The 17,418-nt window shown below is 30.9% G+C and overlaps 1 protein-coding gene across 1 annotated transcript; it reads left to right on the forward strand.

The window, feature by feature from the left end:
• Positions 1-9,045: 9,045 nt before the first annotated feature.
• On the forward strand, positions 9,046-15,772 carry LOC117170158 (pro-resilin). The gene is made up of 3 exons (XM_033356719.1): positions 9,046-9,339; positions 13,430-14,663; positions 15,188-15,772. The coding sequence occupies exons 1-3, from the start codon at positions 9,258-9,260 to the stop codon at positions 15,294-15,296; spliced, it is 1,425 nt and encodes a 474-aa protein (XP_033212610.1). The 5' UTR covers positions 9,046-9,257; the 3' UTR covers positions 15,297-15,772.
• Positions 15,773-17,418: the final 1,646 nt, after the last annotated feature.

The raw sequence follows: 17,418 nt of genomic DNA on the forward strand, positions 1-17,418 counted from the left end.
ATTTATGCATTGAAAAGACTTTAAAAAATTCAAAACACATTGTAGATTTTACAAGAATTCGAAAAAAGAAGCTTTTTAGTTTTAGACGATTTCATGAGAATAAAAAAAATCATAAGATTCCTTTAAAAATTTGATATAGTTAATTATTCAAAAAAATTAATATAAAAAAAAAGGTTTTAAAAGGTTCCAAAATATTTTTTTTTAGGAAAAATTAGAAACATTTTAAAATTAAATGTGAAGGTTGAGAAGTTTTAAAAAGTTTCAAAACTAAATAAAAATTTCAAGAAAAAATAAAAAAAGTATAGATTTTAAAAATATTTCGAAAAAACGTAGAATCGTAAAATGTAAAAGAATTTTAAAGCAAAAGTTTTCAATTTTTGAAGATTACTTGTGAAGATTTCAAAATGATCTAACAAAAAATGTAAGGTAAAATGATTTTTTTATATCTACACATTAATTTTAAGAGATAATTGAAAAAATGTGAAAATACTTTTAAGATTTGTTAAGAAAAACTCGAATAGTTTAAAAATATATTTTGAAAGTTTAGAAATTTTGAAGAGATTACAAGCATTTCGAAACATTTAAAGATTCACATGAAATTTTTAAATAGTTTAAAATTTCTTCCAAACTTCTAAAAAGCCTGTAAAATCTTTTAAACTAAGATTTTTCGGGATGTTTTCTAAAATGCAGTAAAATAAACAAATTTCTTTAAAGTTTTCTTGATTCTCTTCCGACATATTTGAAATCCTGTAAAGTTTGTTTTTGGCTTTTCTCAAGAATCTTCGGAAAATTATATGCTCATTATATAAATATAACCTATTGAATAAGTAACTTCAAAAACAAACTGATAATAGTTATTTCCTTGTTCTTATATCTCAGAATTTCTAATGTCTCTCCCTTACACGTACATATATTCCACAACCCCCCTCTCTCTCTCTATTGACGTCACCCTTTTGTGCGGCGATTCGCAATTATTGCTGTAAAGACTCCTCTTAAATGTCTGTCCCCACTACTGCAATACTAAGCAAAGCACGTATATGCTATCTGTTTCTCTGTTTCTGCACTATATTACTATCCGATCTCCTTAAAACTCATGATGATTTCTCACGAAAAATTTTTAAGTGAATCCATCAAAATTTCACTTCTGCTGCGTTTACGCTGCCACACACTGTTTTTTACTAATAAATTACTGACCATCTTGTTTGATGAACGGACACATTAATTAAAATTGCTTGCAATATTACATTATAAATTTCTTTGGATCATGAATGTTCCCCTGCCTGAAGCAAATTGTTTACATCTATTGCATCAAGCTTGTCATACACAATTGCTTCAAGATTTATTATTCTATTGCTGCATAGTCAATAATAAATGGCTGATTTAGCAACCTTATTTGAGCAATCAACTGTATAATCCACGCAATGAGATTCCAAGAAATTTACTAAGAATTACACTCAGAAAAATAGATTATACTGTTTATGATCTTGGATTTTAAATCTTAGGACAGCAACCTATAGATCTCATTGCCATAAAATTGAGATAATAAGTTTTATAATCCACGAATTTAAAAATTAACATCCGGATTGCATGGCCTAATACCTATAGATTGCTGTCTCAATTTTAAAAATACAAGATCATAAAGGGTATAATCCATTTTTCTGAGTTTATACTCGAAAATGCATTCCCTCGAATTTTGTCTATCTCACTCTCCATCTTTTGACAAAGCTTTATGCAATTTTTAAAAGTATTTTTGTAGACTTTATGTACAAATTTTTAATAAAACATCAGGAAAATTTTATAGCTCTTTAGTTTTTTATTTTTAAATTTCGACCCTGAAATTCAATGACATATTTTTAGAAAGAGGATAACGTGAGTTCTCTTTCAGCAGAAAATAAAATTAAATGAATCCATTTACATAAGGCCATAAAATTGAAAGCATTCGGAAGTAAATGCAATAGTAAAGCTGGCAAAGTGGAACAATTTTTTTATAAATGTTTATCAATTTGAAAAATGAAAGCAATTTACATTTGATAGCAGTCCTACATAGTCACATTTCAATATAAAATATTTTAAATTTTATAATTTGCAATTGAAATACTCAAAATGTTGTCTTTTTTCAAACAAAAATGTTTTTTTACAAATTTTACCATAATTATGAATTAAATGTTTCAATAATTAAACTTCCATATTCGAAACTTCAATTATATCTAATCTATGTCGTATGAAATTCAAAAATTTTAATTTCTGTGTGCGTAAATGCTTTCAGATTGTATAATAATCTTATTTCGAATTAAAATACTAAACTAAATTATAAACGTTCTTAATCTAAAAGTTTCAAATTTCGATACTAGAAATTGCAGGATTCTTTAAGGACCCTCTAAATTTGATGCCTTCAAAGTACAGTGTGACCCTAAAATAGTCTCCCTTTTATAGCCCTTCCGAGAATTGAGGTCGCGCCGCAGGTAGGTGTAACAGAAACTGCGCAGTTGAGCAAGGTCTGCAGTTGTCTCTCAAGCGACCACTCAGGCGTGAACGAACAAAAGCGGAGCGGGCTATAATGAATTAGTTCTCACCCACCGTTACCCCGGAAATCGGCCCTAATTTAAGCAATGCTTTAAATTTAACCGTTAATAAGGTTGTGATTTCAAATTTCAATTATTCCAAATTCTCGTCTGAAATTCCAAAAAGCCTTATAGCTTAATTATTTTAAGTTAAAAGTGTTTAAACTATAAGAAACTGATGATATTTTTTTTTAATTTTTCTTAAAATGTCTAGGATTAAACAATATTTAACATTAGGATGAAGTGAAAATGATAAAATTAATCGCAACGTTTCGGCCTTGTGAAAAAATATGTGGGTTGACAACTGAAAAGAGTAGATAAAAAATGTTTGAAATCGGTTAATATCTTTCATCTACTTCTTGGATTTAAAAATTGGAAATTTTTTGAAAATCTTCAAAAAAAAAAATTTTTATTGTGTTATATGTGCACATTTTGGTATAAGTTAATTTTTTCGAAACTTACATTTCTTCAGCTTGAGCCAAAAAAAGGAGTTATCATTTTCCTTTTTTGGAAAATAAATATTTTTCGTTTAAGAATTTTTGTTCGATTTTTGAACGTTTTAAACACCAAAAAATTTTTTTCCTTTGAAGCAAAAGAATAACATGTTTCTTTCGTTCAAACTGAAGAAATTTCAGTTTCGACATATTTAATTTTCTTTAAAAAACAGTGTAAACATAACTCAATCTAAACAAACACGTCTCTACATATTTTCAACCAATTTTTTTATAATTTCTCATTTCTAATTATTTATGTTCATTGGTAAAAACAACAGAAAATATCAACCGATTTCAAACTGTTACTTTTTTCTATCAAAGTGTTTTAATTAGAAGAAAAAAGTAAAAAATTCCGAACCTTCGAAACTTAAAATTTCTAAGATATGTAGTAATAATGATAATAAAAAACCTTCGGAATAACATTTTTGATGAATAATACGATAAATTTTTTATTCGAGTACTTCACTCTTTAATCATTTTCAAGTGGAACCCGTAAAAATTGAAAATTTCGAAAAAGCGTTAAAACTTGAACATTTTTAAAATTATAGCTTTCCAACCCAAGTAATAAAAAATAATATATTAATTCCTCATATTTACGACATAAAAATTAAGTGATTTTATTAAAAGTCATCCCAAAATTGAATTATTTAAAAAAAAGACATGAAAACCGCCTTTTATATTATTTTCTATAATCTATTACTTTTTAATATTATTTTTTATCAGTATTGCTACAAAATACAAATTTCAAAATTCCCTGCTTTTTCGGACCTTTCCCTGATCAATTAAATTTTCAGTAAAAACAATTAATTTTCAGCAAAACAGTTATATTTGAAACAAAAAGTGCTATAGTTGATATTTTCCCCAAAAAATATTTCAATATTAATCAAAATCTTTTGATTTAATCTAAAATATACGAATTTTTAATAAATTAGTGGAAGCCTCGACCAACACGGATTAATTTTCAAACCGGGAACAACATAAGAATTGAATTTGCAACCAAAAAAGATTTTTCAGCAAATAAAGAAAAAAAAACGTATCCAAAAAATGATTTATTTACTAAAATTATCAATCTTCAACCAACGCATGCATTTTAAACACAATATTTGAATTTTCAAATCAAAAGATTCATTTTCTAGCAAAAAAGTCGAATTTGTTAACAAAATTAATGAATTTTCTACAAAAACAGATAAATTTTCGAACGAAAATAGAATAGTTCAATTTTAGTTAGAAAAATAAATGTCCATGAAAGACGAACTTTTAACAAAATAGTTTAACATTCATCTAAAAGAGTTGAATTTTCAAACATTTAATTTTTGACAAAAAAAAATTAATTTTCGAACAAAATAAATGATTTTTCTACCAAATATTTAAATTTTTATAAAAGTTTTTAGCCTGCTAATTAAATTGTCAACCAAAGAAATGAATTTTTAACCAAAAATAGGAATCAGCTACCAAAGAGATTAATATTTTATATAATCAAATTAACTTCAGTTTATAGATGGTTCCCTGATTCTGTCAGGTTTTCCCTGACATTTCCAAACTTTCCCTGGCCAATTTTAAACTCTCTGACTTTCTGAAAGCTTCTGAACCGTATCCACCCTGTTTATGTTTTCTATGTTATTTTTATTACTTATTTCTACCACTTCCTAAAAATCTACTTTAAATTGAGTCATTCGCTCGTCTGTCTAACGTCTGAAAAAATTCGCTCAGTGTTTTCGAGAAGCAAGGACCTGATATAAGTCGACACATTCAGCCAATTTACCTATTTCCTTTATCTCGCGAGAAGAGCAGAGCGCATGAAAGTGAATGTGGAAAGATGTTCTTTTTAATCTTATCTAGCTGCTGCATCGCATTTTCGCTTATGTAGTTTTGTAGGCGAGTATGTAGATAGATTGCAGGCAGATAGCGTCCTCGGCCTAGAAAATAATCGAGAGCTCGTCATCTGTGCTCGCTATAACGTAACGGGTCAGGACCCGAGCATTAGGTACATATTATGACGTTTACCTGAGTACCAACGCTAATTTGACACACCTGTACGACGAGCCTGTAAATATGCTCCAATTACGAGCGGGTTTAATTGAATTTATATGTTAATCCTGCACTTTCTGTCGCCGCTGAGTTCAAGTTTCTTAAGGAACCGAAGCTAGTTACATAATGAAGAGCGATGATGATGAGTAAATCGACGAAGGACATCGTTTCAGTCTCGCGCGCGATACTGGACTCATCATTATATAGAATTATGTAGGCTCGTCTCCTCTCACTTCTTTTTTTAGACTTTTTTACTGTGATTTATGGAGGGTCTGTGTCAAATATTATTTACTATTAAGATATGATGATTTATTGGAATATTTTCCTTGATCAAGTTCTGATTGAATGGATATGTATAAGAGTATTTATTTCAATTTAGAGTTTAGTTCCTGATTACATCAATATTTGCGGTAGCGAATTGTCGCCAAGTAAAAAAAAAACTACCAAGAATCCTTATGTGGAATAGATTTTTATTTTGAACATTTTTTTTAAGATCGACGCATTTCTATACAGATTTTAATGAAACTTGGCAGCTGCCTGACCAAACATAAAAAAAATTATTTTATGTTCGATTCTATGTTAATGCTTTAGAAACAGTGACATTGGAATAAATACAAAAAAAAACATAAAAGCAACCAATTTTTCTTTCTCATAGAGGGAGTTTCGTAATGATCTAAATTTTCAAATATGATTTTTTGACATATTTCGATATGATTGGACACCATGAATACTATAAATTTACTCTAATTTTCCAGGTCAAATATTACGCAAAAAGTTTTAAAAAATGCATTACTGTTATGAATGACTGTAAAAATAATTAAAATCTTTAATGTGCTTCCTAATTTATAAAAACGATTGGTTTTTATTTTTTAGTGGTTGGTCAATCGTAACATAATATATTTTCTAGATATGAAAACTTTTATCTGAATATTTTTTTACCTTTAATTTTTTCGAAGAAAAATACGAAACTTGAATTTTATAAAAAAAAAATGGCTTGGCAACAAAGATTACTTAGATCATGTAAAATTCAAAGTATCTATTCCTAAGAAAAGTTCAAATTTAACAAAACATTTGCAAAAAATGAAATATGTGGGTTGTTTGTTAAAACCGACTTTTTATATTCAAAAAAATCATAGCTATTTGGATCATTTTTAATTCTTTTTAGTGTTTATTATTATAAACCCTGCTTGATTAGTAAAAGATGAGATCAAATACATTTTAGAATGTAGAAATAAAGGGTGGGTAACTTTATGAATTTAAATATTGTATCTTCGAAAGGTTCCTCCGTATTTTCTTAATATCTAAAAAACTAATCAACTTATGAAACTTTAATTTCCAGAATCGAATTCTTGAGATTCAATTACACAATTTTCGCTTCGAATTTTTTAAGCAATAATTCTAAAGATTACCATTTAAAAAATATATATATAATATACAATATAAAAACAAATAAAAATAATATAAAAATATATATATATATATATTCAATTTTAAAAAAGGGAAATATTTTTTTTTATAAATGGTACACTTTGGAATCATTCCTTAAAAAATTTGAAGAGAAAATTGTGTAATTGAAAAAAATTAAATTGAACGTTATTCAATTAGGAAGCATTTCAATTCAGGACACTCAGACATTAAAAAATGAAAGTGATGCAATTAAAATAAATTCAAATGTAGAAATTCTCTTTGTAGAAATACGCTCGATTTGAAAACTCGGAAGAAGTCAAATTTTATTATTGAAAATTCAACCTTAAACTCAAATAAAAATTCACCAGAAAACTTCCAAAAATATAAAAAATACCTTTGGAATTTTATATCACTAAATGATTATCATATATCTTTTATAAGATAATATTTTTTATTTAAATTTCGATAATAGGGTACTACATCCAAAATATAAATTTAATTTGACTAATCTCAAGTCTAAAAATTCATGGCTGAATTTTTTCTCTAAAAAATAATCAAAATTAAATAATTATCAATCAGAAAATACTAAAATTTCAGTAAAACCGTTGACTAATTAGCAATAGGAGAAATTACTAAAAATATAGTACAAATATTTTCACTAATATTTTTAATCAAAGATCACAACCTAATAATTTTCTTCTTTTGATTGTCACTAATTTAGTTGTTAATAAATGAAACAACCACCAAATGATTTCCAATGTTTTCGTTATGATAAAATTTGGGCACTTTGAACTTCCTAAATGAAAAATTATGGAAGACAGGAATAATACACCCAACTAGATAACCAACATTTTTATCGACAATAGGTTTATTTCATAAAAAATACTTTGAAAATCAAATCCATATAGTGGTAAATACAGTTCTTCGAAATATAATTTATTGATACAATAATTCTAAATAAAATTAAGTTAAAATCATTCGCAAAAGAAAATTATTATAATACTTTGATAAAACGATTTTTAATTTTGATTTTCTTGGTACAAAATTATCTTATTGGGTCAAAAATTTTGTATATTCGTTTAGGATACCAGTATCTCGTATCAAGTTTTTGTTTTTGCAAAAAATTAAAAATCAGATTTTCAATCATTATCCAACGCCAACCTTGAAAACCTATGGAATTTTAATCTCCAAATTCTTGGTCGGTTTTCTCCGAATTGGCTAATTTCTATACATTAAATATTATTTATCCGCATGCAGAGCTTGCATATATCGAGAGCATATTTCTTTTTTAACTGAACATTCAAGTTTTTATCTCAATCCGCGGTCGAGCCGGCTTGGCTGCGGAGTGTCAACTTCCACATCCATTTCCTTGAACCCGGAGAACTTCTTTTATTTAAACTTTTTTCATTTTTATTTTTATCTCAATCTGGAACAGGCTCAATCTATTTCAAATAAGCAGGTTCTACGCTTGAAGTAATAAAAACTATCGGAGATGTAATATGTGTTTTTTTATGGGAAATTAGGCGATATTTTAAAAAGGTTAAAAACTAACAAACTTATGACTGCTTTTCAGAAAAAATGTAAATTCGATGTTCTCGAAAAACTCATATTTTTTTCGATTTTTTGGTTAAGTTAGGCCTTCTATATGGAAGATGCACTATGAGTTTTATGCAGGCCAATTATTTTTGTGGACCAGAGAATTTATTTTCATAAAATCTAATTTTCTCATTTTTCTTGCAAATATATTTCGCCCCATAGTGATTCTGCGACTTCAACCATAGAAGCTGCCTGATTTGAAATTAATTTGGTTAACAGAATTTCAGGAAAGAAAATAAAATTGATACTCAGTAATATCAATATTGAAAATATAATATCAAAATTTCAACTCATCCTTTAAATAAAAATCAATACCATTCTTTACACATGAAATAAACGGAAACCACCAATCTAAAAAAATACTTTTATTTAGGCATTCTTTTCTCATATTTTAAGTACCATAATTCTACTCTTAACTTTTCGAATATTCTAAAACGAAAAAGCAATACTGTGTCCTAAAGAAAAACTGAATCCCTTCAATTTACATACTGCTTTTCTCCAGATGCAAAAAAGATCTACTCTTTAAAATCCCATAAACAATGGAAAAGGGTGCAGCGGTTTTCAGCCACATCAACGTAATCTTCAGAAATAGGATCTGACAATGAGATAAGATCACTGATGGTATTGCTATCGGCAAATCACGAAAGATATTCCGGAACACCTTGAGGGCTGGTGAGTATACTGAGCATCACATTAGCTCGTCTCCTCTTCTTTAAAAAAATGACAGGATCGTGATGCTCCTAAAGAGGGAGTAATAAAATGAACAATAACATTTCAACGACGATGTCCAGGGTCAACATTAGCGCATCTTCACCGGGACTTGAATGTATTTCATGTCCCCACATTCACCCCACCCCCTTGGATCCCCACTTATTTTCACGTTCACCAGGGTCCCTACTATATCCAGTGGCATCCTCTGAACTCAACGAGGACTTTCTCCAAAAGACGGCCAACTATATAAGCAAGATCCACTATGTTTGAAGCACGTTAGACAAATTCGTAGTCGAGCGACGCGGGCATCGTCGCCTCGCGCATTCCACCTTTACTTTCATCCCCCTTGTGACTCTTATTCTGTTCGTGAAGACACATACGAACAATATACAAAAATACGGAATACGAAAAGTTTTTGTGACTTGATTTTGTTTTGAGTTCTGGTTTTTGATCCGGAAATATGAAGTTCATGGGGAGATGGCCTACCCTGGCCGCAACCATATTTGCTACAGCCCTCCTGCTGCCTTCCAGTCGCGCAGAGGGTAAGGAATCAGTTTTATCAGTGACGTTTTTAAATTTGGAAAATCAGGTTTTTCATTCATGGAAATTTTACAAAGATTTCGTACGTGGGTGATGAAGTGTATTTTTTATTATCAAAGTTCTATTTTTTTATATTGAAAATCTCTTCGAGTCAGAGATTTGAAAAATATTTATATTGAATTTTGTAAGTTGCTTGTACTTTAAGTGATGTAAAAAAATCATTGACGGTAAAGAAAAAAATATATAATTCACTTTTTTAATAATTTAACCATATAATTTGACTGTTTCATTTATTATGAGAAACATTAAAAATGAATTTTCTTTATGGTTCGATTGTTTGCAGATCAAAAATCTTTTTGTTTTATAAGAAACAAAGATAGAAGAATGTTCTTATCTATGTTTCAAATCAGTTAAAATATTTAGAATAAAGAATATTGTAATGTAAACAACTAACTTAAGTCGAACTTTTGTACAACAATATTCAAAATTTTGTTTAAAATAACTCGAAGTAAAACTCGGAGACTATCTGAAAATAAAATACCAATGTTCACTTCAGATTTGAAAAGTTAAATGCACAAAGTAATTATCTTCCAGTGAAGACTCCGATTGAAAATTAACGAATTTTTTTAAGTAAATAAGTAAAAAATCATACAATTGAATAAACCAGTAACTGCTTTTTTCATTTTTAATTAAAGAATTTCCACTCATATAAATTCCAGAAGGAAATTTCATAGTATTCCTTTTAAATCTGAATTAGTGAAGGATGGTAACTACTTTACTTTAGTGAAAATTTATGCCAATTATCAGTAATTTTTTACTAAAAATTTAGTAAATAGTTTAAAACTACTAAAAATATATCGAAATATGACTCGTAATTAGTAAAAAAACTCACTACAGCAAATCAAATTTAGATAAAAAATATGATGAGAAAAAAAATTATATCATAGTACGGCCATCCTAATATAGCCCTTATTTTAAAAATTTGAATTTTCGGTAGCAACGCTCAGATTAGTTCCACTTGGTATAAAAAAATTCATGTAAAATTTCAATTTTATTGCATAAGGAAAAATGATGTGCCCAAGCTTATAAAAATGTAAAGAAACATTTATATTCACTGAAACTCGATTTTATTTAATATCCTTTAGAATATTAATATTTTTAAAATACATGCTATAAAAAAGTTTTAGATCTAGTCTAGGCGCATTTTAAATCCAAAACATAAATTTAGAAAAAATTCTAGACAATAAAATATGCTTCTATACCAGATCTACAAATTTGGTAAGACATGAATTTTATTAACATCAATGTTTTACAAAACATCAAATAAAATCAATTTGTGGTACACTAAAATTCCACATTTAAATAAATTCAACCCTTGTGGACGTCATTTACCCTTATCTGATCGAGTTCAAACTTTTACAACTTTTTTCTTCTTCTATTAAATAGAACTAGCCGCAAAAGAAAGTTCAAAAAAATGTTCATCCAGAGAGCCACCTAGGGCCACCCTAGACAGATCCCATTCAGCTATACAGTTATAGTCGGATGGGGGCCTTAAAAATTTCCTTGTAATATTACTAGTTGACTAATCCCTACTAATTCTCGCTAAATTTTTATGTCATAAATTATATTTAGATTCTTTTTAATTTCCTCAAATTTCAAACTTCCACCTTGAAAAGTTTTGAAAAAATAAAAATAGAAATTCGAATTCAATATTTAGAAATTTTTCTTACAAGGCTTTAAGAAAAAACTTTTAAAAAATGCTTTAACGGGTAAATTTAAAGGTTGTGTCAAATTCAAATAGAATATTTTCTGACGTTTTTATTGTATCGAATATTATAATATATGTCGCTACTTGTGACATAATATAACATTTATGTAACATTACCGAAAGTTACATAAGTTGAAAATAAACGGTCTTCTCTTGTCCATTGAAAAGTCGAAATAAGCAAATAAGGCATGCCTGCGTAATTATACACGCATTTCTGCTACTGAATGGTGGACATCTCGGATGTAAAACATGTGGGTCTTGCGAAGTACGCATTCAGATCCATTCCCGTTACGGCATCCTTAAAGACTTCTGTAACAATATTTTGAATAGACCCAAATTTCACCCATTTCGTTTACAGATCAGAATGAATAATTTTAAAAAACAGACTGAAAATCAATCTTAATTTATATTCACTATAAAGTTTAAATGAGGTTTCTTGTCATAAATATAAAAAAAGTAAATAAAGCAGGAAAATAAAAATTAGAATGAACCAATGTTATGAATGAAAATAAAAACTATACCTTTTCCACTCAATAACTCAGGAGCAGAAGTGTTAAAAGTGCTTAATTTTGCATCAATGAATATATTGTGGCAATTTATTATATTTTCTCTCTTCAAAATGATGCTCCTTGGTCAAGATAAAAATGAAAAGTGAACGTTCTTAATATCCCGAAAGCACGATAAATACGGAATAGTGTAAAATCATTCGCCAAGAGATTCGAGGTCAACGAGGTCAACAATAAATCTACCGTAAATTATTCGCAACTTTTTACTTTCAACAGAAATGCTCGGCATGCGAATTGTCCGTGCATCTTTCTATAGGGAATTTCACGATCTCGAATGGTTTATGGAACTGTACCAAGTGCAACACTTTTCCCAGCTTTCTGTTCACATGTACTTAATCTTGGAATTGTCTTTTTAAGAAACAACAAAAAATCACTTTTGAAAAGTAGGCAAACCTTTTTTGTATTATTATACACTATTACAAAAATATTATTAAACCCTTCACGCAGAAAAAGGATCCGTAAAATGTAGAAGACGATTAATGCACATAATGAACAACATGATATTTTACCAGAATTAAGAAAACGTTCTGTTAAATTAACTGATCTTCTGAAATTTTCACCTAACCCCTAATAAAATTTACTGTGAATCACGAATTTTCCATACATTTGTAGATTTTACTGGAAGTTAGATTATCTTTTTTATTTTTGTTTCCTTGATAAGCTCTAATAAAAACCTCGTTAATTTTTACTGAACCGCAAACTGGATTTTTTATTGGTCAATCTGAACTCTCAATCAGATTTTTTCTCCGAGGAAACATGGTGAGTTTTCTGTAAGTAAGAAACTGATGCGGAAGGAAATAAAATATAATGCGCACTGATTAGTTATGAAATGCAAATGATGCAATGAATATATATTGAAAACGAAAGCTTCGTTCTGAGAGCGGCAGAGAATCTTATTATAGAAAGAGCCCATTGATGAAAACTGGGAAACGTTGCAGCCGCCGGTGGTACAAAGTACTTAACGATAGCAACTCACAGATCTCCCACACTTTCACCGTAGGATGAGCACGATGTAAGGAAGAGGGGAGACATAAAGCTACTGAACCTTGGATGTCTCCTTACCACAAAGTATAAAGTAAATGCTTTACCTCCAGTTCAATTGAGCATTCGTACAACCGGAAGTAAAAGAGACTTAGAATTCATCTTTTTACATTTTTTCACTTTTTAAGTTCAAACATTTAGGGGAGAAATCATTTTGTTTTAAGTATGTTACGCGTTGAAAGATTAAAATGAGACGATCTTTAATTTATGAGTATCTCAAACCCTACAAATTGTTCTCAGCATCAGATGTTCATTTTTCTCTCAACTTATCTTTTATTGTTCTTTTTTAAATCCCCTAGATAATATCAATATATCTTTCCATAATCTTTCGCAAGAAGATTACGTTAGGAACTTTGTTATGAGAGAAATTATTCTAATGTGATAGTTTTATACTGTAGTACTAAAAGTAAAAACTAGGAAGATAACAATTTTCTTTATCTTTTGTAAAGAAAAGGAGGTTTCTCCTCTACTTTATAGTTAGCACTTATACATACCCCAAGTCCAGAGAACAATGCAAGAGTCAGTGAGAAAACTGCTTTAATATTTCACAAACTAAGGTTTAAATACAATGGGAGATATTCTCAATGTTTAGAATATTTAGGAAAATTATAGAAGACTTTTCTCATCCTTGTTCTTTTTTTAGAAATTATATTCCAAAACACTCTATCCTATAATTGTTAGAAATCAACATATAATTCCAATTTCTTTTGATTACAGCCCCACTACCTTCAAACTACCTTCCACCTTCAACGAGCTACGGAACCCCAAACCTTGGAAGCAGTAGTTTTGGAGGCAGCAGTAGCAGCAGCTTTGGAGGTGGAGCACCATCTGGAAGTGGTGGGTTCGGAGGTGGATTTGGGGGAGCACCATCTTCCAGCTACGGAGCACCATCAGCTGGTGGCGGATTCGGAGGCGGAGCACCATCTTCCAGCTACGGAGCACCGACGGCTAGTGGTGGATTTGGAGGTGGTGCACCATCTTCTAGCTACGGAGCACCGTCAGCTGGTGGTGGATTCGGAGGTGGAGCACCATCTTCTAGCTATGGAGCACCGTCGGCTGGTGGTGGATTCGGAAGTGGAGCACCATCATCTAGCTATGGACCTCCCTCGTCCGGCGGTGGATTTGGAGGTGGAATACCTTCTAGGCCTTCATCCAGCTACGGACCACCATCATCTGGTGGTGGATTCGGAGGCGCAGCACCATCCAGACCTTCCAACAGCTATGGTCCACCACCTTCCAGACCATCCAACAGTTATGGACCTCCACCATCCAGGCCTTCCAACAGCTACGGACCACCACCATCTACTCCTTCCAACAGCTATGGACCACCACCATCCAGACCTTCCAACAGTTACGGTCCACCACCATCCAGGCCATCAAACAGCTTTGGACCACCACCATCTAGACCATCCAACAACTACGGACCACCACCATCTACTCCTTCCAATAATTATGGACCACCACCATCCAGACCCTCAAACAATTATGGACCACCACCATCCAGGCCATCAAATAGTTATGGACCACCACCATCTACTCCTTCCAATAATTATGGACCACCACCATCCAGACCCTCGAACAATTATGGACCACCACCTTCTAGGCCATCCTCTAGTTATGGGACACCTTCAGTAGGAGGTAGTGGATTCGGTGGTGGAGCTTCCTCAGGGGGAAGCAGTGGATTTGGAGGCAGTGGATTCGGAGGTGGAGCTCCTTCCTCAAGCTATGGACCACCTTCTTCCATTCCTTCTTCACCACCTTCTTCCAGCTATGGACCACCAGCCTCGGCACCATCTCCCAGTTATGGTGCACCTTCCTCGGGAAGTGGATTCGGTGGCGGAAGTGCAGGTGGATTCGGAGGTGGAAGTGGGGGTGGATTCGGAGGTGGAAGTGGAAGACCATCGTCGAATTATGGAGCACCCAGTGCCGGTGGAAGTGGAATCGGAGGAGGGTAAGGATCTTTTTATACTGAATAGTTTATTTAATAATTTTCTCGGGCTTAACGAGAATAATAATCCTAAATTTGGAGATAATTTCGTAACCAATATCCCTCTTCTTATCAGTATCACCTTTTCTTATTCCACTCAATTGCATACAGAATAGAGTTCTTCATGTAAGTAGTGTTGTAGGCAAAATAGATCATTATTAATTTTAATGCATTAGCCTCTTATCTTCAGCTTAAATTAAACTTATCTGATTCCCTTAATCGAATTTAGGAGAATAGTGTATAATTCTAGATCCTTTTAATTGCTATCTTATGTTTTTTAGACTTTTTCGTTCCCTCTAGAAGTTCGTATTTTTATCTTTTTCAAACTGTAAGGATCTAGAAGTTTATATTTTTCAAAAACAGATGTTTGCACTTGGACTAAAAATATTTTATATTTAAATGATCAACTATTGATGTATATGATTTAACTTTTTGAGCTAAGCTACTTTTTTCTTACTAAAATCTTACCAAATTTTCTCTTCTTTTAGCTCCGGTGGTTATTCCAGCGGTCGTCCATCCTCTAATTATGGTGCCCCCAGTGCAGGTGGAAGCAGTGGAGGTCAGGGCTATGCTAGCAACGGAGGTTACCAATATTAATCGCGTTCCTCATATCCCCTTCTCGTAAGAGAATGTAGATCTCGCCAAGCTAGATTCATTTAATTCTGTTCAAACGAACAATAAGAATCAATCCAACCCTCCGACGATGTTTATCACTGCCACTGAAAAATCCGCTGATTATCAGAATACATCCGAAGTTTTAAAGATTCACTTAATTTGGGTCGAGACAAATAACGAGGTCTGGAATGCGTAAGATAAATAACGTTGTTCAACCATCTAATATATAAGATGACCACAAGAAAGTAAAACCAATCAGAATCTTATCAGAAACGTTTTTCAAGATCCTGACATTACTTGATTATGTCTCCGAGTCGCAAAGAAAAAAAACTACTGACGAACACGAGAGTGGTTTTCAAATGGGAAAAAGTAAAAGCTTTTTTCTCCAGAGCTTGTAATTTATTTATTTTGTAAAAAACGCCTTTTGTACTAATAAAGCTTTTATGCTAAAAAAATAATCTCTAGTTTATTAATTTATTGTCCCAGTTCATAATCATGGTTTATTATTATAATATGTAGTTCGTAATTTCAGAATGGCGCGAGAATCGTTGAAGGAAGTCGCATGTACTTAAGTGAGAAAGTAAAAAAAGGAAAAAGTAGATAGGCAAATTAGCCTACTATGGGGATATTACTTCTTATTTATGTTTTCCTACTTTCTAATTACGAAACTTTACCCAGTTTTATAAATAATAAGTTACAATAAAGAAACTTCTTTTTGGATAGTAAGGTTTAAATCTGAATTCTGATTACTGAATTATAATTTAAAATCGAAATTGTGTACCTTTTTATTTTTTGATCTAATTAAAAGTTTAAATAAAAAATTTGCTAATGATCTTGAAATGAAATAATGCCAATCTTAGTAAGGTTAGCCGGCCGGTGTGAGAAGTCGATCGATTTATTGATTCGAACGATTCGAATACTGGGAACGCATGAATAACTGAGAGGTCTTTCTATTCCTGTTGCAACCGAACTTAAAGCGCTCGCTAAAGTTCTTCAATTACCAACCAAGATCTGATTTTGTTACCTAATCGCCGATTTCTCTAGGTCCGAATTTGAAATTCGGCTCTTGAATAGCTTTACGTGATGGGAATAGGTGACAAGAACTCTTTTCTAATAATGATGAAATTAAAGAAGTAGAACATATATGACATATATTCTAATTTTTAAAATTATTATATATATAAATATATATATATATATACTCTCTAAATCTGAATTAGTAAAATTTCACTAAGCAAATAGTGATTTTGAGAGGTAAAGTATCTACTATTAAATAGTGGAAAATCACTAATTAAGTAGTCAAAATCAATCATGACATCCTGATCCTCTTTTATAGCTCTGGCGTGGATGACGCATATACCTTAGGGTAACTAATACCCAATAATAAATTCAGTTAAAATCATCAATAACAATACACCACGACACTTGAAATTGTCATCCATAATTAAAATAAAATATTTGCTGGAGTCAACCAATAACCCCAACAGTAAACTATATTGCAAGACAAGTTATAGAAGTAAACTATAATGTATATTTAAAAATTATATTAATTTATATTGATACTGTACTTACTAAAGAATAATCTCAATTCAGCTTTCCATTTATTTTTATAGAAATAAATGGAAAGCTGAATTTCAGAACCTCAAAACGAACACAGCGCTCATTTTCTGTAGCAAATGTTTTCGTCTCGATATACATATCGCAACATAATGAGGACACTATTGACTGGGAAACTATACGAAAGTATAATAAACTGAAAAATATTACTAACATGTGTTGAAAATTTTTTTACGCTCGTAAAAAGAAAAATGATGCAAGCTGACAAATGTAAACGATGAAAACAATGCAAACGAGACGTGAGCGCGGGTTGGCACGAGTCCACCATTAGCCGTGATCACGGCTTCGATCTCAACTTCACTAATTAAATAGTGAATTAAACCACTAAATAATAGTGAAATAAAATACACTTATTGGAAATAGTGAAATTATCAATATTTTTAGAGTAGAAGACCACTAATTCCCGAGTGAAAAGCCAAAAAATCACTATTTCAGCAGTGAATCATTCAATCACTAATTCAATTAGTGAAATTTTCACTATTTCAAA

This window comes from Belonocnema kinseyi, chromosome 3 (assembly GCF_010883055.1).
Source record: "Belonocnema kinseyi isolate 2016_QV_RU_SX_M_011 chromosome 3, B_treatae_v1, whole genome shotgun sequence".
Lineage (NCBI taxonomy): Eukaryota > Metazoa > Arthropoda > Insecta > Hymenoptera > Cynipidae > Belonocnema > Belonocnema kinseyi.